Source organism: Anastrepha obliqua, chromosome 1 (genome assembly GCF_027943255.1).
Source record: "Anastrepha obliqua isolate idAnaObli1 chromosome 1, idAnaObli1_1.0, whole genome shotgun sequence".
NCBI classification, from domain to species: domain Eukaryota; kingdom Metazoa; phylum Arthropoda; class Insecta; order Diptera; family Tephritidae; genus Anastrepha; species Anastrepha obliqua.
This window is the reverse complement of record NC_072892.1, coordinates 75,287,758-75,314,143: the sequence shown is the minus strand read 5'-3', so window position 1 is coordinate 75,314,143 and position 26,386 is coordinate 75,287,758. Positions and strand designations below refer to the sequence as shown.

The following is a 26,386-nucleotide window of genomic DNA, read 5'->3' as shown; positions in this document are numbered from 1 at the left end:
TCAGGGTAGGGGTATTTCAAAACTACCTCCATAGATTCGGTTAGGACAGTTCACCCAACTGCCCAATCTGCACGGAGAGGGAAGCAGACGCTGATCACGCTTTGTTTCAATGCCCACGCTATGCTCCTGAAGCCTGTAGCATATTAAACGGAGATAATGTTATAGATTTTATGCTAAGACGCCCCGCTTCTTCCGAGACCGTTCTGAAGGCAGATCATACTCTAAGTGTGCACAAACGGTACGTGGAATTTATGCTTCATGCATATGTGGTGCGTTTAAGGTCACCACTCCAAACTCTCGCACCATAGAGAAGGATAGACCTCACCACTCATATTAATACCTGTCTTGCCAGCTGCCTTGGTCCGCCGATATTTGCTATTATTCTGGTCAATGTTACCCTTGCAACCGCAACTTTGCTGCTAGCGTACTCCTTGTGGTAACGGAAGCTAAGTCTGTGATCTATCAGTACTCCTAAGTACTTCACATATGGCTTAGACTCAATGATATCGTCGCCAATTCTGAGCTGCACCTTTTCTACCCTCTTAAGGCTGCTGATGAGTACGGCCTCTGTCTTATGAGTAGCCAGTATGAGATTTTTCTCGCCCAGTCATTTTTGAGCCGCTTGTATAATATGCTGTGCAATGGTAACTACCTCCGTGAGAGTTTTTGCGGCCACAACGATTGATGCATCGTCCGCAAAACCAATAAGGCCTATCCCTTTGTGTACTTTTAGCCGCAGAATGCCTTCGTACATGATATTCCACAGCAGGGGCCCTATCTTGAAGCCTTGTGGCACGTCAGCTCTGACTTTGTGGTTGATAACTCCAACGTCGCTGTCGTAACGCAAAAATCTATCAAATAAATAGAGATTATTCTCTGTAGGTAGCTAGGCGCTTGTAGCATGCGGAAGGGTGGGAATATTTCTCTCCAACTAGCACTGTTGAACGCGTTGTAATCCAACGTCTAACAGGACGACCAAACAGTTCTCTGTAGTTTCACCTGGCCATCGCTTGCCATCACTCGCCTTTTCGGATATTTGTTTTACAACCTCTGGAGTAGATCACTTTTTCTTGAAACCGAACTGGTTCCTTGACTGTAGTCCATCTGCAAAAGTTTCTTGCCGGTTTTTGATGATTTGCTCGAACAACTTGCCAGTACAGTCCAACATACATAATGACCGATATGCCGTGGAGGACCCAACGCCTGAGGTTTTTGTTATAAGTACCATTTTTTGCAGCTTCCAACTAGTTGGAAAAATGCCTTCTTGCAAGTACATATTGAAAATGTTTGGAAGTATGTGTGGATCAGCGGTGCCCCACAGGGGCCAGAGCCAATAATCGCAATCAGTCCCGCAGGAATCAAGAATTGGATCAACGATTATGTAGGCAATCTACATAAAGAGCGATGGTCCGGTCTGGAACGCTGTAGAACTGCAAAGTGTTTTGTGACAAGTCCGAACAGAAAACTGTCAGCATATGACCACCATTGGAATCATCGAGGACCCGGTATGCCTGTCATGCTTGGAAGAGGCGGATAGCACTGAGCACTTTCTCTGTGAGTGTCCTGCCTTTGCTAGAGCGCGACTACGAGTATTGGGTTCCGATATCATGAGAATGAGTAATATTCGTTCTCTAAAACTGGAGGATATTTACAGATTTGCCAAAGAATCTGGAAAATTCTCACAGGACTAACTATCTCTATCTCTGTCTCTATTTTTTCCTATCTCTTTCTCTGATACTTTTCTTCCTCCCTCCTTGACTATCTACCCCCTTTCCAGAGCTTTAAATACAATGGGCTCTTTAGCCTGAGTGTTTTAGGAGCCACCAAATCTCCTGGTGCTCCTTGGCTCGACCTTTTCAAATTCAAAATTGAATGTGTGGATGTAGTGACACTGCTTTCTTCAGCGCGATGTTTGGAATGCTCTCTGGTCCTGGCGCTTTTCGAGGTGACAATTTGTTGCTTGCTCCGAGTACTTCTTCCACATTTACCGCAGGAATGTTAGTGACTGGTTCACGTCCAAGGTCTCTATCGAAATCAGCCTGCATAGGGAGGAATTCCTGCACAATTTGAGCCAAAAGAGTTCATTCTCTTATATAAGCAGAGCCCCATGGGTTATTATTGAGGTCATCGCATAATTCTTTGAACATTCTACGCTTGCTTTTGCGGATGGCTATTTTGAATGACTTTCGCTTTTTTTTAAAGCTCCTTCTAAGCACTAGCTAGCATAGTCTTCTGGTCCGTTTGCATTGCGCTTGCCATCTTGTAGTCCTACTAAGCCCCTGCTTATAAAAGAGGGCTCGATGGCGGAACCTGCACCATTTCTGCTGAAAGTATTTTCGCTGCCGCTATTAACTACGACCAAATCAAGCTCTGCAAGTGCGTTGGAAAGCTCTCTGCCCTTTGGGTTCGTTCTGCTGCATCCCCACTCTACTGACCACGCATTAAAGTCTCCTAAGGGCCGTACACATTTGCTTAGCGTCATTAACCAGCTCGTCAACAATGGTAATAAAGGTACGCAGATCCCTACTGGGCGGTATAAAGCAGCTGTATTCATACATATCTTACGCATATGGCAAACACGAAGCCAATTTTGGAGACGGGTTTCCCTAGGTGGATCGGGTTGCTCCCACAGCTCCATATAGCACAATTGCTTGTTGCGTAGCCGGCCCGAGTCTCCTCGTATTTATTTTCATACTCCTCACTTAGTATTGCAACATCAATGTCCAGCTCGTAAATAGTTCGGGTAAGCAGGCTTTGTGCTGCTTCGCAGTAGTTAAGATTTAGTTGCGAGAACTTCATACTATGTTCTGGATTGTCGCCCCGTGCTTAGCTTTTGCCCTCTGGAATACGGGACACGTTCTGTCGCCTGAAACATGGTTTGAGTCGCTTTTGCCTTGCTTAAGTCGTAATTTGCACTTCGACGCGTTTGTTCAGCATTTGGTCTGTTGGCCTTGCGCGCCATATCTAAGGCAGCTAGTTGTGTGATCTTCTTCGCTTTTATAATTTCTTGCCACATGATCAAAATCGCAGCATTTGTAGCACCACCGGCAGTAAACCCACCCAACTCGAATTTTGGACAAGCTTAGTAACTTTTGTGTGGACGCTGACGGCAGACAAATTGTGTATGTCTGCATGCCTGTCTGACTTTTCCGTTAGGTAGACTATTTCCTAACGTCTCTAAGACTTCCTTCTTGGAAGTAACCACCTCGATGTCTTTTATTTCGATGGTAGTTTCTTGAGCTAAGGAGCGGACCAAAGCGCTTTCGCCAAAGCAGCACAGTAATCGCTATATATATTTCTTTTTCCGGGATGACGCCCGTGATGAGGAAACTCTCATGAGTACTGCTATACTATATAGCCGTATGCACGACTTGTAGCCTCAAAGCTATACCTACATACGTACTAAACATCTCTCCACTATCTATCACTCTATCGCGGAACTGTCCAAACAGGAATTACCTCACGGGGTTGGTTAGCTCATAGGCTGCTAGTTATTTCATCTACAACCCTCTGTGCGTCTTAGACTATTGTGGATATATTTTGCATACGCGCTGATTTTCTTCCAGTTATCACCCGATTTTAGCAAATCTAAAATATTTTCTACCTTTACGTGTAATATACTACAGGTTCGGGAGCATAGCGTAGGCATTGGAACAATACGTGATTAGCGTCTTCTTCCCTCTCAGTGCAGACAGTGCAATATGCACAGCCAAATAACCACAGTCGTGTCTTAATTTTCCACTGCTACCAAAAAATTAAAGACTATCAGGTTTGGTCATCCGAAGCAAGTGTGAGAGTAACTTCGGCTGCCACGTCATCGGGACTTCGGCAGTAGAATTCCGCCCTCTTATTTCCCGTATTCACACACTTCTCCAATCAGGCATTGTTCAGACGGCAACGAAGTAATATAAGCGATGGCTGCGTTGATGTTTCTTTATGTATCAACAACACAATCTCAGTTTTTTCGTAAACATACCGCCGTTACAACCACCATGGCGTGAGCAATTAAGCTGATTCTTTCGAAATCACTGAAAGCCGGTTAACAATATAATGTTGTCCAAACTCTGCATTCCTTACATCGTAATTGCTACTGTACCTCAAGGTTAAATTAGCGGTGCCATGACCATAACCACATAAATCTGCTGATTGAACCAACCTCTGCAAAGATGATAGAATACATGGTTGCGCCTTCCGCCATGAATAAATGAACAAAATGAAGGGGAATTACTAATTTTTGAAGAGGAAGAGCAGAGAACGTTAATGTATAGAGAAGTCTGAATGACAGGAATGCATGGAATTTTGAGGGGGAAAAAATATACTCAACTGGTCAAATTAAATAGCAGTTGAAACAAACATGGAAAGTGACGTAGAAAGAACAAATCATCCAAAAAGATATATGCACATATATTATGTTTGGCTAAGGCATCCTCTGTTAAAACTTTGTTGAATTCCTTCATAGAGAATTGCTTCATCACCAGGCGCACAGGAAGATGGCATATGCAAATTTAATTATTCTTTTTTATATATAAAGGGTGATTTTTTAGCTGTTATCTTTTTAAACAGTTGGTTTAAACAGCTGATGCACGTTTCGTGTTTTGTTTTACTGTCAAACCTCTTCAATTTGATCTATAATTTAGCCATGAATCGTCTTACAAACGAACAATGCATTTCAAATCATTGAATTTTATTATAAAAGTGCGTGTTCCGTAAAGAAAGTTTAAGATCCCCATTTTTATCGAAAAATTGTGTTCAGCGACGAAGCTCATTTTTGGATCTATGGGTACGTAAATAAACAGAATTGTCGATTTTGGAGTGAAGATCAGCCAGAGGAATTGCAAGAGCTCCCATGTATCCAGAAAAGGCCACAGTTTGGTACGGTTTATGGGCTGGAGGTGTCATTGGACCGTACTTCTTCAATGATGTTGCGAATCGTAACGTAACTGTGAATGGTGCGCGCTACCGTGAAATGATATCCAACTTTTTTTTGCCCAAAATGCAAGAGCTTGACTTGCATGACATGTGGTTTCCGCAAGACGGTGCCACATGCCATTCAGTACGTGTAACAATGGACTTGGTGAGAGGCGAGTTCGGTGAACATTTTATTTCACGTTCTTGACCTGTCAATTGGCCACCCAGATCGTGCGATATAACGCCTTTAGATTATTTTTTGTGGGGCTATGTTAAATCTCATGTCTATTCAGACCAGTCTGCTTCAATTAAAGCATTGGAAGACAACATTAAAGCATTTATATGTGAGATACCGACCGAAACATTGGAAAGAGTATGCCAAAATTGGACTGCCTGTAAGCGGATGGACCATTTGAAGCGCAGTCGCGGTCAACATTTGCATGGAATAATCTTCAAACATTAAATTATATAGACTGTACTATCGACATAAATAAAATTGTCATGCATTTTTTTGAATTTTACGTGTGTTTTTTGAAAAACTTTCCTATAGCTCTTAAAAAATCAGCCTTATAGACGGATATATATATGCTGTGTGTATGTATGTATGGATATATGCTGCGTGCACTTGCCACAGCAAAAAATATTACGGTTGGGTAAAAATTATCAATTCTAATGTTCATGTATGTACATATGTTTTTGTACACTTTTTATCAATTAGAGAACAACATACGTAAACTAATAACTAATTAACTTTTATGAATGCTCGTTTTATGAGAGTACTTTGCTCATAGAAATATGAGCAATGATTTTTTTTTTTTTGTTGTGCTGTAGAATAGTTGAAACTGTTCAGCGCCACCGCGACTATTTTAGACTGCTCAGCACCATGGCACCTAGAATCATGGCCGCTACTGCTGCGCATATTAATTCATTCTCCGTTATGCGTTCTTGTAGTTGCTAGGCATAGAATTTTAACATTGGACGACATACACATTTAGAGGAACAAAGTGAGTACATACAAATATGTACCATTTGTTACATGCATGTTGTTTAGGCCACACCCTAAATTCTCATAAATTTTTAGCCACGAAGACGACAGGCACCCTTGCAATTTTGTACACAAATGCGATCCTCTTCCCTTCACCAATATTTAAGTTCCTCCATTGTCACCCGACAACACTAAATTACACTCTAGGAGCTGTAGAGGCATATTTGTGTCACAATTTCTGGTTGTCTTTGCTTCAACGTTCCCGATCGATAATTACTCCGCATAATCTAATTGAGATCACATGATTTTTAGTGCATTTCAATATATTTTGTTAATATAGGGTGGGCCATGTATAAATTTGCTTTTTGAATCGGCTATAAAGAAAAAACAAATTAATATTTTTTCAAACTTTTTTTTTATTTTGAAGATTGAACATTGTCATTTATGAATGAAAAATAATATCATTCAAATGATTGCCACGACTGGCTTTACAGTAGGCCATTCGATCAACCCAATTTTTAAGCACATTTTTGATTGTTTGGGCTCCAATTTCATGAATGGCAACTTCGATTTCGTGTTTTAAAGCATCAATCGTCTCTGGATGGTTCGCATAGCATTTGTCCTTAACGGCTTCCCACAAAAAATAGTCCAACGGGCTTAAATCACAGCTCCGAGGCGGCCATTTGGTATCGGAATTCAAAAACGGTCGCCAAAAGTTCGAGTGTAACTTTGGCAGTGTGACAAGTTGCACTGTCCTGTTGAAACCAAATGTCGTCCATGTCATCCTCTTCAATTTTTGGAAACAAAACTCGTTGAGCATGTCACGGTAACGCTCGCCATTTACTGTAACCGCGGAAGAAGAAGAAGACTCACCACTTTGGAAATAGGTTTTCAATATTTCCCAATTTTGTTCAAGCGTATAGCGTCCCATTTCGTAAACGTCAAACCTTTAAGTAAATTATGAACACATTTGACATGTCATTTGTGTTACCATTCTAAAAAAAATAGATGGTTCGAAAAGCAAACGCTATATGGCCCACATTGTACTTACCGTGCGAGAAAAATTACTTGAGCACACGTCCTTTGGCCACTTTGCAAAAGTAAAGAATAGCCGTAAAGCGCAGCAATATTTGATTAACATCAACGGCTAACGCTCCATCAAAAGTATCGGCGCCACATTCGAACAGAACACTAGTTTGTTTTAATGCGTTCGAACTGCCCTTGATCCCATCTGTGTTTTGTCCGAGTAATGCATACAGAGCATTGTGATTTATTGCTGCAGCATTTGATAACATGTGTGACGTTTTATACTTTTCTTCCGTAAAGTACACTAAATTAAATAACACGCGCGAATTTTCTCTATTTAATGAAAATAGCATTAACACCGATAACAATGTCAGCCTTGAAATCCAACGTAGAATCTCTCTTGCCAACAAGTTCTACTTTGGGCTAAGTAGGCAACTGAGCAGTTAAGTCCTCTCTCGACGAACAAAACTAACACTTTACAAGACTCTTATCATGCCCGTCCTAACGTATGGCGCAGAAGCTTGGACGATGACAACATCCGATGAAGCGACGCTTGGAGTGTTCGAGAGAAAGATTCTGCGTCCTAACGTATGGCGCAGAAGCTTGGACGATGACAATATCCGATGAACCGACGCTTGGAGTGTTCGAGAGGAAGATTCTACGTAAGATTTTTGGACCTTTGGACGATGACAACGGCGAATATCGCAGACGATGGAACGATGAGCTGTATGAGCTTTACGACGACGTAGACATAGCGCAGTGAATAAATATCCAGCGGCTACGCTGGCTTGGTCATGTCGTCCAAATGGATACAAACGCTCCGGCTTTGAAAGTATTCGATGCTGTACCAGCTGGTGGTAGCAGAGGAAGAGGAAGACTTGGGTGGAGAAGGACTTGGCTTCACTTAGTGTGTCCAATTGGCGCCGGTTAGCACGAGAAAGAATCGACTGGCGCGCTTTGTTAAACTCGGCCAAAATCGCATAAGCGGTTATCGCGCCAATTAAGAAGAAAAATGAAAATGAAGAGAAAAAAAAAACAAATGACTACTTATTTGGCACGCCAACCACCTCCTGCTGACACCTCAATATGCCTTCACCAACAACTAAAAAGCACGACCGTTTACCAATATCACCGAACCGACGCTTACACGTGTCAAAAAGATATTGGCCGGGGTCAGCCATTAGGTTCTAAAAAAATAAAAATTTCCCCACAGGAATGATATAAAAGGATTCCACATATCCAGGAATAGTTTGCGTAAAGTAACGCAAACTACGAATAATAAATACATTAATTATGTAAGAAATAAATGAATTATTCAAACATAATACATTTTACTCTCTTTTAGTGTGCAATAAATTGAGTCATGTGCTTAATATTTATATCTTTTCAGCAACTATTGAGACGACTCCTTCGGCCTCAGGTGTATTACAACAAACAAAACTGAACGTTGGCTGACACCGCCGTCCTAGCATACTCATTGCTGCTCATTTAACTGTGTTTAACCAGAGATTGTTAATGGAATGCGAAGGCGCAAATGTTACTGTTAACTATTTTTAGTACAATTGAGATTTGGAAGATTTGTAGTAAGGGATTTTAGAACATCGACTTGATAGACACCACACTGAGTTTTGCCCACACAAAGATTGAAATCACCACATATCTCTCATCCCAACACACAACGCAACTCTCACCTCGACATTAAATCAATTCAATTTTTACTATTTTCGTATTTTTGAAATAATAAGCGAATACGTAAAATTTATTACACAACATTTTTTTCGCTTACATTAAAAAATAATAAATTAAAAAAAAAATTTCAAAATGCTCCTTTTCTTCCTCCAACCACTGTTGTATCTGCTCGTCACGGCTTTTAAAAGTTCCGGATGGTGTTCTTTTGGGAGAGTGTATCCTTTGATTTGCATTTAACTGCTCCATCAAATCAAAACTAAAAGAAATATAAGGTAATGAAACAATTTCACTGATACGTTGCTCAGGAGGCACTACGAAAATATAACAAAAATACTGAGGTGATTGTTTCTCAGACAAGCCTTTCTCTTCCTCTGCTACGACCAGCTCGTACCGTTCATCGTTCCATCGCCTGTGATATTCGCCATCACCAACGTGCAAAAGTCCATAAATCTTCCGCAGAATCTTTCTCTCAAGCACTCCAAGTGACACCTCATCGGATGTTGTCTTCGTCCACACTTCTGCGCCATACGTTAGGACGGGCATGATGAGAGTCTTGGAGAGTGTTAGTTTTGTTCGTCGAGAGAGGACTTTACTGCTTAATTGCCTACTTAGTCCAAAGTAGCACTTGTTGGCAAGAGAAATTCTCCATTGGATTTCAAGGCTGACATTGTTATCGGTGTTACTGCTGGTTCCTAAATAAACGAAGATTTTTAAAACCTCGAAATCATAACTGTCAACAGCGACGTGAGTGCCGATATCTGAGTGCGCCGACTGTTTGTTTGATGACAGGAGATACCTTGTGTTGACTCGTTCACCACCAGACCCATTCACTTTGCTTCTTTATCCAGTTTGGAAAAGGCAAAACTCACAGCACAGTTGTTAAGACCGATGATTTCAATATCATCGCCATATGCCAACAATTGTGCGCGATCAAGTTTCTGAGGCTCGCACGATCTTTTCCAGCATCATGGTAAAGAAGTCACACGACAGCGAGTCACTCTGTCTGAAACCTCGTTTGGTATCAAACGGCTCTGAGAAGTCCTTCTCAATTCTGGCGCTGCTGGTATTGAGCAACGTCATCTCGCATAGCTGTATTAGTTTTGCGTGGATACCAAATTCAGACATCGCGGAATAAAGGTAACTCCTTTTCGTTCTGTCGAATGTAGTTTTGAGGTCAAAGAAAAGATGGTGAGTGTCGATTTTCCTTTCGTGGGTCTTTTCCGAGATTTGGCGTGTTGTGAATATCTGGTCGATGGTGGACCTTCTAAGTCTAAAGCCACACTGATAATTGCAATGAGTTGGTTGACGTTGGGCTTCAGCCTTTCACATAATACGCTCACTAGAACTTATAGGTGATATTTGGAATACTAATAATTGGTACATATTTAGTGATACACTTTACTGAAAATTAATTATTTCGCTTGTTCGCGTTTTTTTAAGTTGCAATGCGTCGAAGACATTCATCATTGCTGGAGTGGGTTTTGATAAACCACTTTCGATGATGCATAGCACTCGGCCAAACACCCAAAAAAAGTGGTATAAGCACCAATTATTAGTATTATTATATAAAGCCTATCCAGGCTAAAAAGTGAATGTGGTGAATGCACCCTCTATGAAAATTGTAATACATATAAGGCATTTCTACATTCAATACAATTTACTAAATCTTTTAAAACATAATAATATTATATCTATAAAAGTATTGATTGAAGCAAATAAACCTTTTAAAACACGTATTTCAGTACTTTTCTTTTCAATTTAAATATCGATTATACACATTATTTGCAGTTGCAATTCGTCGAAGACTCTCACAGTAGTGATTTATCCATCAAAACTCCTCATACTCTCATGTATCTTCCTCTCTGAGGTTAGGAATAGGGGATGTATCCAACCAGGTTCTCTAGGTAATACAATGAAGATATCAAGAATAAATTAGACAGATGTTGCCGTTGATGTTCAAAAGAGCCATTATGCCTACCTTGACAGATAAAGACGTATGCACTTATGTATCAAAATACAATATTTCAAACTTATAAATTGTTGCCTTGCAGGGCTTGCCGGACTATCTGCTGCCTTTTAATTTCCCTCGCAATCAACTGTTGTTAAAATAGTGTTGCCATGGTAAAACTTGTATAAAAGCAGGCCTTTGCATATAACATGCTCGCAATGAATGTAAATTTTAAATTATGTTAAAAAAATTCAATTAACAGAAATTGCTGGACTTCGGCTAACATTTCGGACTTTCTTCCGCCGGAGCTAAATGTTTGGCCGAATATGGAAATAGAATATGTCCAATTAATCGGCAAACCAAAGTAAAAAGGAAGTGAAAATAATGGTGGTTTAGTCAAGCCGGAGCAATCCCTGTAAGAATTGTGTGAAACCTTAAGCCACATGAAATATGGTAAAGCTCAGAACTTTTGAAAAACCTTGGTATTGACGGTAAGAGAGAACTACTAGAACTTGTAATAAGAGTGTAGAGAGAGGAGTGCTTCCAATAGGGTGGTCATGCGGCGCCATAACACCAATTCATAAAAAAGGTAGCAAACTTGCAAGTGAGATTATCGCGAAATTAACCTACTTTGGTCATATATACCCAGTTAAATCGAAGATACTATGTAGAACTTAAAAACTGAGTAAACATAATATGTTTGTTAAAAAATAAAAATTCTTTTGAAAAAATGGTGTCTTCGATTCTAACACGGGTACATATTGAGCCCCCCTTGTATTGCACACACTAGTATATTTAACAAAACTAACATTTTTCAAGGCTCTCATCATCTCAAGCGTGGACGATGAAAATATTTGATGAAACGTCACTTGGAGTGTTTGAGAGAAAGATTCTGTAGAAGATTTTTGACCTTTTGCACGTTGGTGATGGTGAATATAGCAGGTGATGGAACGATGAGCTGTATGAGCTTAACGACGACATAGACATAGCGCAGCGAATAAAGGTCTAACGGCTACTTTGGCTGGGTCATGTCCGAATGGATACAAACTCTCCGGCTCTGAAAGTATTTGATGCGGTACGACCTGGTGTTAGCAGAGGAAAGATTAGGTGGAAAGATTAGGTGAAGAAGGACTTGGCTTCACTTGGAGTCCCCAACTGGCGCCGGTTAGCACGAGAAAAAAACGACTATCGCACTTTGTTAAATTCGGCCAAAATAGTGTAGGCGGTTATCGCGTCAATTAAGAAGAAAAAGAAGTATATTTAAGTAGGTATTTTTGCTATTTTGTTAATAGGTGGAAGTTCGTGCGTATTTTACCCATAATTTCCTTTTGTACGATTTTTGCATACAAAAAATTATTCGCGGAATATAAGGGAACTATTTATATTTTCTTTGATATAGGTATTGTGCATCCAACAAGTGATTTTAATCGCGGATAGAAGCACGTGTTGTTAAAAACTAAAATGGAATCTTCGAACGTGTATAAGAGGCATATTTTGAATTTTTTTTTTTATAAAAGTGGTAAAAATTCAACAACTGCTGCTGCAGAAATAAACACTGTTCACGGAGAGGATACCGTGAGTGTTAGGGCTGCGCAAAAGTGGTTTTCAAAATTCCGAAATGGTAACTGCGACGTGGAGGATGCCCCGCGCGCTGGCCGTCCTGAAGTATTTAACTCCGACGCCTTGCTCGAACTCGTGGAAGCTGAGCCAAATTTGACAGTGGATATGATAGCTCAGAGTTTAAATTCATCGCATGGAACAGTTCACAGGCACCTGGTTCAGTTGCGAAAGGTTTCTAAGCTGGAAAAATGGGTTCCGCATAGACTTTCCTTCGCCAATCTTCAGCAGAGAGTGAATGTGTGTTCTCAGCTGCTGCAACGGCTTGAAAATGAAAGTTTTTTGAACCGTATCGTTACTGGTGATGAAAAATGGGTCCTTTACAATAATCCTGTTCGCAAACGCCAGTGGTTCGATGAAGATGAAACACCAGAACCGACCCCTAGAGATGTCCTTCACCCCAAGAAGATTCTCCTGTCTATTTGGTGGGATATGGCCGGTATTGTTTATTATGAACTTCTGGAACCAAACCAAACTGCTGATTATTATTCCCATCAGCTATCAAACATGAATGAGGCCTTTAACAAAAAACGACCGTCTTTAGTGAATAGACGCAAAGTTTTCTTTCACCACGACAAACCACAAGGCAAACATTAGGCAAGCTGAACGAGCTCGCATGGGAGCTAATGCCGCATCCACCATACTTTCTGGATATTGCACCTTGTGATTATCACCTTTTCCGTGGACTTCAATCTGATATGAGTAACAAGAACTACTCCTCAAAAGAATCTATAAAAAGGGATATCGAAGCGTATTTTGGCTCCAATGACGAACAATTTTTTGAGCAGGGAATTAAAAATTTGCCTAAATGTTGGGAAAACATTGTAAATAATGAAGGAAAATATATTATTGATTAATAAATACTTTAAACATATTTTTTATTAATTTTAAAACCACCATTAAAAACGCACGAACTTTCTGCTGATATATTGAAAGTTTTCATAGAGCCTTTGAGAAATACTGTTAATGCGGCTGATTTTTTGTTTGTTTTTTATTGCTCCCAAAAAATATTACACCTCTCTATATTTTCAATAAGTAATTTGTTTTAAAGATATGTAACTATCCCCACTGTAAGGCTCTGCAGGATCATTTAGGAATATCTAATTAATTTTTAATATATTTACTATGATATTCTAGATTAGTCCATAAGTATATGTATTTCTTATTATTTCATTACAGAGATCAGTTGGTTTATTTCCTTTAAGTCTCTTCTTATTGAATTTTTCTTCAACAGGAAGTTTCCTCATCGTTGGATTATGTGTGTCTTTTGCTCGCAGTTTGTATTGTTTCGTCAACAGTATCGATGTTTAAGTCGCGGTGAATGTTAGCGTTTGGTGCATGGTGCATTTATTATTCCCCTACTGAGCACATTGCAGTCAAATTGGAAGGCTGTGCCCCAAACTTCTACACCATACTTCCAAGTTGGTGCAATTGTGGTTTTTTAGATTAAGGTTTTGTTTTGCAGCGAGAGCTTTGACTGAGGCCCTAGCAGCCAGTACAGTTGCCGAAAGCGGTTTTTAATTTAATTTCTTTTTTTTATTATATGGTCCTTCCAGTTTAGTTTAGAGTCAATGTTAATGCCTAAGTATTAAGCTTTGGTACAGGTATACGCGTCAGAGTTTCCAATCTTTAATGAGTCTCTGATTACCTTTCTGTCCGTGTAATTGATTTCAATTGTTTTGTCGCCATTAATTTTTATATTCCATTTTTTTTACCAATCCATTGCGAAGCTCATACGGCTTTGCAGAATGACGTTGAGCAACACAACCAGCTCCGTCAAGGTAGGAAATAACCTCTCCGAGCCATTCAGTACCGTTCGAGGTTTCAGACAAGGTGATCCACTGTCATGCAACCTCTTCAACTTCGTGATGGAAGGGGTGCTCCGAAAAGCAGGTGTGCATCGTAATGGCACTATTTTCTACAAATGTGTCCAGCTCCTTGCGTACGCCGATGACATTGACATTATCGGCCGCTGTAAGCGAGATGTCACGGCTGCGTTTTCTGCTATCGAGAAGGAATCATCACGAGTGGGTCTGGCGGTGAACGAGGGTAAAACGAAGTATATGCTGTCTACAACGCGGAACACACGGCGTGTAGGAACGCACGTCATTGCGGACAACTATACTTTCGAAGTTGTGCCAGAATTTATTTATCTTGGCACCGCCGTTAACAGCAACAACGATATCAGCCTGGAGATCAAACGGAGAATCACTCTTGCTAATAGGTGTTACTATGGGCTAAGTAAGCAATTGAGTAGTCGAGCCCTCTCTCGCATGACCAAACTGACACTTTACAGGACGCGCATCATACCCGTGCTGCTTTATGGCCCAGAGGCATGGGTAGTGTCACAAAGCGATGCAGCCGCTCTTGGGGTGTTCGAGAGAAAAGTTCTTCGTAAGATCTTCGGTCCTGTGCGCGTTGGCGAAGACTACCGTTCAAGAATGAACCACGAGCTGTATGAGCTCTACGCCGACATTGACGTAGTTCAACGCGAGCCATCCAACGCCTGCGTTGGCTAGGGCATGTCGTGCGTATGGATGAAGAAGCTCCAGCAAAGAAGGTGTTCGAGGGCGAAGTCCAAGGGAGCCGACGCAGAGGAAGACCATTGCTCCGGTGGAAAGACCAGGTGGAGGAAACCCTATGCTCGCTTGGTATACAGAATTGGAGAAGGCGCGCGCAGAGCAGAGGTGCCTGGAGAGAGCTAGTGAGGTCGGCCGTAACTCGGTAACGGGTTGTTATGGCCACCTAAGTAAGTAAGTAAGTTTTGTAAATTTGTTTGTGCTACATTCGGGTCTCTATGAGATGCCATTAGTACAGTGTTATCTGCAAACGTCGCAATCATGCTGTTTCCTGAAGACGGTTCCGGTAAATCAGCGGTGTAGATGAGATGCAGTGTGGGTCCTAATACGCTGCCTTGGGGAATTCCTACGTCCATAGTTTCAATGCATGAACATGCGTCGTTATATTTAACATAAAATTTTCTATCTTGGATGTAACTTTTTAGCATTAGAAAGTAGTCATTTGGCAACCAAGATTGATGCTTGTACAGTAATCCAGGGTGTCATACTTTGTCGAAGGCTTTAGCTACCATGTCCTTGGGAAGTATTGGAGCTTTATAGCCGCGTTGAAAACATTCTTAAGATAAATTATTGCTCTGTCGGGCATATGCTTTACAATTTGTCCCTAGATGTGGTCATATCTAGGGGATTTGTTTTTTTTTTTTTTCAATGTCGAAATTAATTTTTATCTCTGCTAGCGAAGTGTTTTTTGATGATTTGCTCGTCTTTATTGCTCGTTGTATGAGTTAAGTCGAAGTCGGTGTTATTTTTATTTTTAAATATATTTTTGAAATGTTGAGCTAAAATAGTCGCATTTCCCGAGGATGCTCGGCCACTTTGCCCGTTTGTGGTTCTTATTGGTGGGAGGTGTATTGTATCTCCGACCATCTTATGTGTCGCCTTCCACAATGAATAGTTTGTAAATTTTTGTTGCATCAATATTTTTAAGGTAATTGTTTAGTTTTTTGTCTTTTTCATGTTTCAATAGTTCTTTAATTTCTTAAGTTAATTTAAGTTATCTGGAAATCTTGAAGTCTGCCATGTTTTCCTCAGTTTTCTCTTTTGTTTTATTTCTTTCGTATTGCGTCAGGAATTTTATATTTTATAGTTTTTGGTTGTAGAGTTGGTGTAGATCGGCTTATATATATATATAATTGGCGCGTACACCCTTTTTGAGTTTTGGCCGAGCTCCTCCTCCTATTTGTGGTATGCGTCTTGATGTTGTTCCACAAATGGGGGGACCTACAGTTTCGACTCCGAACGGCAGATATTTTTTTTTTTGTAGATCGGCTTAGTGACGTAAAAAAAGCTATTGTAGTTTGAATATCGTTGGTAATTTTTAATGGGATTTTCCAGGCTATGTTCCATTATTTCCATAAAAGCCTCCCAGTCTGTTCGATGATTATATGGGGTCCGACTAAGAGTTAGTTGCAGGCGTTTCTGAATTGTCGGGGTTATTGGTGAATGGTCAGATGAAAGTTCAAGTTCATTTATTTGTCAGCATTTTTAAATTTACTGATTTTGTTATGAAAAAGTCCAGCAAGTCGGGTACTTTACTAACACAAGTTGGCCAGTAAGTGGGTTCCCCTGTGCTTATAAAGTAACAGTTTGATTCTCTGAGGGCGTCAAGTAAAACTTTTCCCTTAGTTTGGTCAGTCTTGAGCCCCATGTCATGTTCTTTGCGTTGAAATCACCTCCGGCTATAAATTTGTTTCCAAGTATCTTTAGGTAGTCGACATAATGCTTTATTTTAATATTAAAGTTTGATGGACAGTATGCAGCTCAAATTGTCAATAAACCATGAGTGTCATTGATTTGAATTGTCGTTGTTTGGTCCATTTTGAATTCCTCCATTTTGTTATATGTAATATTTTGTCTTAATATAATAGCTTGGTGTGATTTATTTTAATTGTAGATTGGTACAAAAAATTGTAGGAATATCCTGGAATAATTGCAGAGGATTAATCACTAAAATGTGTTCCCGATTCCATTAGTATGTCAATACAGTTTTGTCTGATGAAGTATTGTATTTCCTACATATGTATTTTGGTTTAGTCCGTTTACATTCCACAAGGCTATTTATTGTCAAGTTATTTTCTTTAATCATCGATTTTGGTGACGAGAAATGTTATGATGTTTATCATGTTCGACATTTGATTGATTAGCTGACTTATCATTGTTTTAAATTCGCGTATATAATCGTTTTGAGGCATAGTATTTGTTTTATTTGTTACTTATGGTACTTGTGCATAAGTCCCTGAGACTTTTCTGGTGGGTTCGTTTTGTCGTTTTGATGGTTTGGGCTTGTCTCTGGAGCAGGCATTTCCTTTTTCAACAGAGATGGGAAACATTGCACTCCCAGGGATTTGTAGACCATGCAGCCTTTGTAGATTGCGGTGTGTTTCTCTTTACATAGGGCACATTTAATGTTATCGTCATTTATATTAATAGTACAGTTCGCAGTTTTGTTCGGGCGGGCACATTTAACACAGACTGGACTTCTTGTGCAATAATTATTTGTATGCCAATATTTCTGGCAATTGATTCACTGAGACAAAGTTCTTTTCTTTCTGATGCGGAGGTTCAAATTTTATTTTACAGTGAAGTAAGCTCGTCAAGTTGTATATATCTTAGTTATTTTCATTAAGTTTAAGCTCCACAGAGAAGAAGAAAGAGTTGGTTTTGTCCCGTTTTTAAATATGTTGTGCATATTAGTAATTATATGCCCGTATTCAGCGAGCTCAGATATAATGTCAATCTTATTTTTAGAGTGATGCATATTTCGTAGTAGAACCTTAAATCCTTTTTCTTCTTTTGGACGAAAAGTGTAATATTGTGTGTTTCGTTCTTTTTGTAGTTTTATTGTTGATGTGTAGTGTGTTGATTCTTTTGTCTGTATTTTTATTTCGTTGTTGTTAAGTACCTTAACCCTTCGTTGCACACCACTTTTTAAACCTTCGGTTGTACACCTCGGGTCTAGCTAGAATCCTATGTATTTACATGTATTTGTGTGGGAATATATGGCAAATGCGCGATCATTTATAAGCATCGCAGGTATATATTTAAAATTTCTTACCTTTCTCATTGGTTTTGGCATGCATTGAGCTACCTACAGAAGAAAAAATATTCGCTGAAAATATTTCGGGTTGTAAAGAAAAACCTTTTTTGTTCGTTTTTTTTTTGTTCTTTAGTTTGACTCATTTCTAAGAAGGTTGAAGAAACAAAATACGATAGCAATAAAATTTATGATGAAATATGAAATGATCTTTATTATGGGTTCGGGGTAAGGCAAGCAAAACATGTATACGAGACTTTTGAGTGCTGTTGATATACTGGATTCATGCTTGCAGTACAATAAAAGCGAGTTTTTCGACGAATTTTATCACCCCCCTTGTAAACAATGACGACAATCTCTTTTCGCTGCGATTGTATCGGCACCGGTTGGTTGATTAACTGCGATATTCACAGGGATATATATTTTTTTGGTCGAGAATTGTACTTTTTCATATCTGGTGGAAGACAACGTTTGTTGGATCGTATGGTGACACCTAATGCGAGTCCTATAGCAGCGAGACGCTTAGCTCCATTCAATGCGACGAAAAAATTATCGGCTATTATTGTACGGCCGCGGTTTACATATTGGTTTGATAATTGTAGCCTCACATTTTCCCCTTGATCAATTTCACGCTCTTCTCCTTCTGTTCGGCCACAATACAACTTTCCTTGAAACGGAAATTTTGTTTTGGAGTCACATACCCACCAGATTTGTATGCCGTATTTCGCCGGTTTTGATGAATTGCGTGAATTTTGTTCGGCCTCGATATGGAAATAGTTGCTCATCGATAGTAATATTTTCATGCGGGTCATAATTATCTTTGAGGTTTTCATTCAAGATATTCAATATATCCCGAATGGGCGCAGTTTTATCGGTTCTTTGGCGAAATTCACGAATATATCGTGTCAAAATTCTGAATCGATGATAAGACATAGCTGATCGAAAAATGGGAATGAATCCGAATGCCACAAAACTACCGCTTTCTGCATATTATTGCGTGTTACACCCATGGCCAAAAGAATACCAATAAATGCATCAAGCTCAGTGCTAGTCAAATTAATCCAAACTCTTTGTTTTGAATCAGGATGTGCTTCACTCCATTTTTGAATGGCCTCTCTTGCATATCGATTTGTTTCCGAAATAATAATGAATGAAATATTGGGTGTAAAAAATTTCTTGAATACCTCAATAGCAACGGAGTTTTGGTGCGCTAGCTGAGACCGAAATCGCACAATATTATGTTGACGAGTACGAATAGTCGCACATGGCTTATCTTTCTTTCATTCTGTTCCATCTCTGCCGTAGAAAGAATGCTCATTAGCACTTTGTTCGGCTCATGCAATAAATCGTTCTCGATTTCTTCGTCTCTGTCAAGTATTTCATTTGGTTCGATTATTTCTTCCTGCTCAATATCAGATGCATCTTCTTCAGGCAAATATCAGCATATCGATCATCATCATCACCATATGGATCCTCTTCCTCATTGTCTCCTTCATCTCTATTTTCACGACGAATATCACTCAACAAAGCCAATGAAATTCGGTTATAAAAATCAATACTCAAGGTTTTCCTACGTAATCTTGTGTTATAAACAAATCCCACTTCATCACCCATTATGATCAAAACAAACGAAAAAAATATCGCGGAAATGACACTTTTTTAAATAACTTTTTTTTGTCACTAACGAATTATATGTTCAACGTTTACTGGGCAACTGATGAACAGAAAGAGAAAAAGAAACGGCGAAGAATACTTATATAACCAATCCACACAATCACATAGGGTTCAGTTTCACTGTATTCGTGTTTTTGTTCATTATTTTCGCGCTATTTTGCTATGCGTTTAACGTTCATTATTCAGCACATGAACACAAGTCATAAGCTATAAAGGAAATATGTTAAATTCACATACAAAGGTCACGTCAAAAAGGTCTAGCCAGAACCGGGTGGACCACGGAGGGTTAAGCACCTAGTTATTTTGAATGCTATCATTCAAAGCATTGGTTAATGGGATTAAGTGTTGCACATTCTGCACATAAATATGTATATAGGTGGTGGTTTTGGTACTTTTTTTGTCGACCGTCTTCAATGGTAGCGGCCTTTGTTGTGGCTGATTTAACTTAATAATATTTTATAAACCGCTTTCTAAGTTTCTTATTTAGGAGCCTTCCTCGGCGAGAAAGAAGCAATGTAGAAAAAAGTTGACTGAAATCGAAAAGTCGATCTCAAGTTATGGCGTGACTGCGGAATAGGTTTATAGTGAATTTTAATAACTTCAATGCGTTGTTTAAGAATGTATCGCTCCATTTGTATTAATGGCGTAGTTTCTACTTGTCAAATATCAAAAAATGACAGCTTCAAAAGTGACATCTACCGAAATAGCGGGTTATTCAAAATAACACCTGTTAAGTGAAAACCCTTTAATAATACTTCATATGTAGTAAAATATGTATGATTGTATGCATTTTGAGTTTATACCTGCATTTGATGGGTATATTTAGATTTAAATAAAAAATGGCTTAATTTGTATGTACTATTTGATATATATTTATATGTACATACATGTTTTGTTTGAAAAAAATTGAGCGATTTTTTAATTCAAATTTTCACTACATTGTTAATATTTGATGGCGGCCGCCGTAGCTGAATGGTTGGTGCGTGACTACCATTCGGAATTCGAAGAGAACGTGGGTTCGAATCTCGGTGAAAGAAAAAGTATTTTCTCGGTCGCCCCTCGGCAGGCAATAGCAAACCACCGAGTGTATTTCTGCCATGAAAAAGCTCCTCATAAAAAATATGTGCCGTTCGAAGGCGGCTTAAAACTATAGGTCCCTCCATTTGTAGGGCAACATCAAGACGCACCTCAAAATAGAAGGAGGAGCTAGGCCAAACACCCAAAAAGGGTGTAAGCGTCTTCTAAGCTTTACGTAAATATATCCGAAGAGATTTTTTCAAAAAAATTTTTTTTTCATAATATAAACATAAACAAATGGTATGAAAGGAAGATTAAAAAAAAATTCATGATGTCTCAACGAATTGGCTGGACACGAGCAACCCATCGACATGGGATATAATATAAACAAATATTTCGCAACACAAAATAGCGTGTAATTCAACATTTTTAATTCGTCATGTGATTTCTTGACTAAAACTAACTAAAAGCGGGAAAATTAAGAAATGCATACATAGGTACATATGTTTTAAACTGTCGCCATTTGACTAAGCTTTGCAAAAAAACTCTATTGGCTGGCGAGAAGTCTAAGAGATAAATAAGGAAATGAAAACTTGCAAAAACTGAGTGTTGGGAATAACTTTTATTTTCATCAAGATAATGATCCCAGGCATACCACGGTGTGCGTATGTGGATCGTATATCATGTGCCTCACATTCTTCCAACACCACCATGGTCTTCAGACTTGAATCCCATCGAACATTTGTGGGATGAATTCAATAGGCGTGTCGCTAAAATTAACATAACTAGCAAAACTCAATTAAAGGAGGTACACCAACAGGAATGGCGAAATTTGAGTCCAAATGTGACTAAAATATTTGTTAACTCAAATAGACTTAATGAAGTCATCGGGCAAAATAACGCCTACTAAATATTCAAATTTCATTGATTTTAACATTTCATTTGTAAACTTGAATTGTTTGAATAATCTTGCCCCTTAAAAATATGAAGAATTCTGTGAATTTTGTTAATTTTCCATGCATGGAGTAAAGTTTGTTAAGTTTTTGTTAGTTTTAAATAAGCAATAAATTGTGTTTCTTAGAACAGCATTTTTTATTACATAATTTTTGAAGTGAAAACTTCTTTAGAATCGTTGGGAGTGATTTGAGAAAAAGTGAAACGAAAAAAGCGACACTCTTGGCTACGAATATTACATATAAACGTAGCGACGAACTAAATAACTTTTAGGCCAGCGCCGACAGCATGGCGCGATAGCCGAGCGGCTAGCAATGTGAGCTTCCGATCCAAAATCCTTGGTTCGAATCACAAGAAAAAAATTTTTTTTATACAGTTATTTTATTTTATTTTATGATATGTTTATGAGGAGCTTTTTTTCATGGCAGAAATACACTCGGGGTTTTGCCATTGCCTGCTGACGGGTGAGCGCTATTAGAAAAATAGTTTTCCTTAATTATGGTGTTTTCACCGAGATTCGAACTGATGTTCTCTCTGTGAATTCTGAATAGTAGTCACGCACCAACCCATTCGGCTACGGCGTTTGTTTAATTTTACTGATGCAAAAATGAGGAAAAATATATGAATAAAGTTTGCTTACTGTTTACACATTTTCCAAAGGTGACGGATAACCAAAAAAAAAGTCGATTTTCAAACAAATACGAGTGCATATGTGTAATTGTGTTAGAGTTTCGGTCACGCCCTAGGAAAACCTGCGTGCATATGTGTTTGTAACATTCAAAAAAATGTAATTGTGTTAGAGTTTCGGTCACGCAGGTTTTGCTGGGGACGCTCATAAAGCAACCGCGTGTGTATTTTTATATTCGTAAATATTTTCATTTTTAAATATTTACCGCAGTTATGCCGAAAAATAATGCAGAAAAGTGTCGTGAATATCGACAGAAAAAAAAATCAATAAATAGCATCACGGAATTCATTCACGAAAATTTAATAAAGTATACACCAGAAGTATCGCGGATACTTAGAAAAGATTACAATAAAGTTCAAATGATTTTAAGTGGCGATTTTAACGTAAATTTTGCATTGGACACAGCGGTTCCTTTAATTGACGTTCTCAATACAACATTCAATTTAAAAATGTGTAACAATCGCACTGAATCGACAACACGATCAAAAACAACCATTGACGCGGTATTTCAAAGACATGTTGACAACATCGAAACCAAAGCATTTGTATCATATTTTAGCTATCATAAGCCACTCGTATCATTTGTTGAAATTGAAAACATTGAGGATGAATAATAATAAAATGAATAAAATAAAATATGAACTTTATAGCAATATTATAATGAACCTATAATTATCTTGCTCCTAATGCTGCTTTCGTCTTATTCTCTCTCAGTTTGTTTTACGGAAGGTTTCACTTCTATCGCGTCTAACCGTTAGACTGGTGTTTTTTTTTTCAAGAGTGGTTGTGCGAATAATTTTGTCCGTGTGTGTACATACATATTAGACTGGGCCAAAAAAATCTACTATTTCTTTGTTCTTCACTATATCGAAAATCTTGTTCAAGGTGATCAAAAAAAATATTGCGAAGATTTGAGCCCTTAATATTAATATTAAGAGGTCTATCACCTTCAATTTTGATTTTTTATTTGTGCTTTCAATTTTGCGTCAAAGCTCCCAAGCTACTGAGGTGAAAAAATTTTTGTATAAATAGATTTTTAGTAAATTAAATTCCCATTGATGAATTTTTTTTTTTTTTAAGTTTTTTATTTTGCAATTCTGCAACTTATCAACAAATAAATATAAAAAAACGAACAATAAAGATTTATTTATAGTAAAATTACGTTTTCGTATAATAAATAGCTATTTACAGAAAATAGGTTTGGATATCTTATAAAATCTAGATATTTTAAGTGATAACATTGATAGAGTAATAATTTTTATTTAAATAAAATATCAATTTGTTCCACTGAGTATAAAAAATTGGTTAAACAACGAAAAAAACAATAATTTAATGTTTTTTTCATCTACAATTGCGAATAACTTTTGAAAGAGCGATTTTATAAAAAAATGTTATAGAACCTTTTTTGTATAGAATTGAATTTCCTTACAAAATCTTTATTGTTCGTTTTTATATTTATTTGTTGATAAGTTGCAGAATTGCAAAATAAAAAACTTAAATAAAACATATACATCAAAGGGAATTTAATTTACTAAAAATCTATTTATACAAAAATTTTTTCACCTCAGTAGTTTGGGAGCTTTGACGCAAAATTGAAAGCACTAATAAAAAATCAAAATTGAAGGTGATAGACCTCTTAATATTAATATTAAGGGCTCAAATTTTCACAATATTTTTTTTTATCACCTTGAACAGGATTTTCGATATAGTGAAGAAAAAAAAATCGATTTTTTTGGCCCAGTCAAATACATATGTGCTCCATTAATTACCAGGTAGTTAAATGATCTCACTTTCAAAATGGTTGGCCAAATGGAATCCTACTAAATAACATTTGCTTTTTTACCTCCAAATTTAGATATGTATATAAATTAACAAAGTCTTTGAGCTGTCAATTTGCTCTTAATTTTTGTGTAACAACAATTTATTGATTCGACACATCGGATAGAAACGTCGATGCATCCGAAATATCGAATACCATTCGATGGACCGAAGTTGAGCGATCTATCACTTTAAAAAAAAATCGATATTGGGAGTATGTCGGTCATCCCTACTCCAAAGTAATGCTTGTGCTGGTGCTGTCGCTCTTTCTTCTGAAAGCCAAAGCAAGAACAAAATATATATTCAAGAAATTTTAAAGTTTGAAACTAACAGATTTAAGTATTATTAGTATTTAATTTGAAACAAATATCATATAAAGACTTTGGTGATTCTGCAATTTAGCCACTTATGCTAAAATCGACCTTTCGGAGTGCAATTTTTTGCTAAAACGATGTGTTTCAGTCCCAAATTTAATACTCAAGTGTCGGAAAAAAGATCCTGCAAATATATAGTTTAATTATTATCAATGATTGAAACTGAAAATTTTGAAAATTCTACCAATAGATATATAGTACTTACAAACAGGCTCAGAATATATTATGTGCACATTTATCTGCATTTACTATTTACTACACCACGCGAAAAAGAGTTCTACGCAAAAATACTGTGGATTGCGTACCCGGAGTTGGACTGATGAGCGTTTTTTTTTTTTTAAGCGCGTCCGAAGGCCGCCCACGCGAAAAGGAGTTCTACGCAAAAATACTGTGGATTGCGTAGCCGGAGTTAGACATTTGCCAAGTTTAACATTTAACAATTTCCTATTTGCGTTAGAAATATATAATAATAATTGTAGGCTAGCTACAGGTTATTTTTTAATATGTCCCTTAATAATATACTTAATTTATATTTCATTTACAAATTTGTCTATCACTCTTGCATGCCTACACACATATCTCTCAATACATATGTATCATTCATTCTTTTCTCCACATTAAGGGTTGGTACTTCTTTTATAGAGCACATGATCTAGTTCAAGCCATGTAAGTCAACAATTATGCTATCACAAACGAAATTAAATTTAAAGCAACTATTTTCTGTCTCGTACGTAAACTTTTATTAATATCTTAAATATAGTCCCGCTACCCAAGAATCAAAAGATTGAAATTTCTTTAGTTTTTCTTGGTTTATCTTCACATGGAGGTATACTACTATCACGTGCTTAGCCACATAAATTCTGATATCTACACATATTTGTATGGCTTTATGTAAGTACATATGTATGTATTGTTGTACAAGCACATTTATTAAAATATACTTTCTAATCATTGCGTGCATCGGCTGTAATTATTTTACCATTTATTACTTACATCATCAGAACGATTGCAGATATTTGGCGTAGGAGCTTTTGGTGGAAACACCCATTTATTGTTGATTGAGGTGAATTCTTTAGTCATAATATTTGCCATTGTAATTCCGCTGGTTCTCACAAAAGAAACATGTTTGTGCTCAATAAAGAAACCGTTAGAAACTGTTTCATTAGATGAGATATGTTGTTCATGTTGGTAAGTGTGACTGAAGTCGGATCGAGGTGGATCAAAGTTTATATGCAGCATAGTTGATTTTTCTTTTGTGATCGGCGAAGACATTTCATCACGTTTGTGTAACTTACTGCGAACGAGGCGCATTTTAAAATTCAATCGTGCTATATAGGATTTTGTTTTTAAGCAAGCAATAACTCAACATTCGGTCATACTGAATATAATAAGGCATCTAATTCGTATGCATATTTACATACTTATGTATATGATTTTATTCCATCAAACAAGCTAATTCAAACGTCCGCACTTGACTAGAGCATTTATCGATTTTCTACTTTATAGTATATACATACATATGTGTACATATAAACAATGTCTAGTAATTTGACGAAACAGAAAAATAAACAGTCTGCTAACTATTTGCAACAAAGTATAAATTTAAGGAGTGCAATTTATTTGTTTCATTTAAATAACACTTCAATTTCTGTTCAGCCGTAAGAAACTTCATAGTTTTCCCTTCCGTACACTTTATTTAATCGGTAAAACTGCATCTATTTGTTTATTTGTCCCAGTGTCACACACGTAGATGATATAAATAGAAGCAGAGCTAATGTTGCCAATGCGCTGTAAGTCTTTACCACAAAAGTTATGTATTGAGCTTTTCACAGTGTTAAATATCTATCTCCTTCTATTGAATGGATTTTATGTTATAGAGATCACTGTGTGCGTTGATCTGCTATATAGAGTAGAAACCATGGAAAAGTAGCGCAGATATATTTACTTACGTTTATATGTATGTGCATATGTACATGAACAAGTCATACACTAAAACATGTAAATATTCCAAACACTGTTTCCAAGCACTGAAATCCATGTATCGGGTTTTCAAAAATTTGAATCAATTTGTATCT

The 26,386-nt window shown here is 37.7% G+C and overlaps 1 protein-coding gene across 1 annotated transcript in view; it reads right to left on the bottom strand.

Annotated features, from left to right (window-relative positions):
* The window catches only part of LOC129253290 (uncharacterized), a 41,659-nt gene extending 15,538 nt beyond the window's left edge, over positions 1 to 26,121 (bottom strand). Inside the window, exon 1 of the mRNA XM_054891596.1 lies at positions 25,305 to 26,121. Within this exon, the coding sequence (XP_054747571.1) occupies positions 25,305 to 25,622 (318 nt within the window). The 5' untranslated portion in view covers positions 25,623 to 26,121. The remainder of the gene's footprint in view (positions 1 to 25,304) is intronic.
* Positions 26,122 to 26,386: the final 265 nt, after the last annotated feature.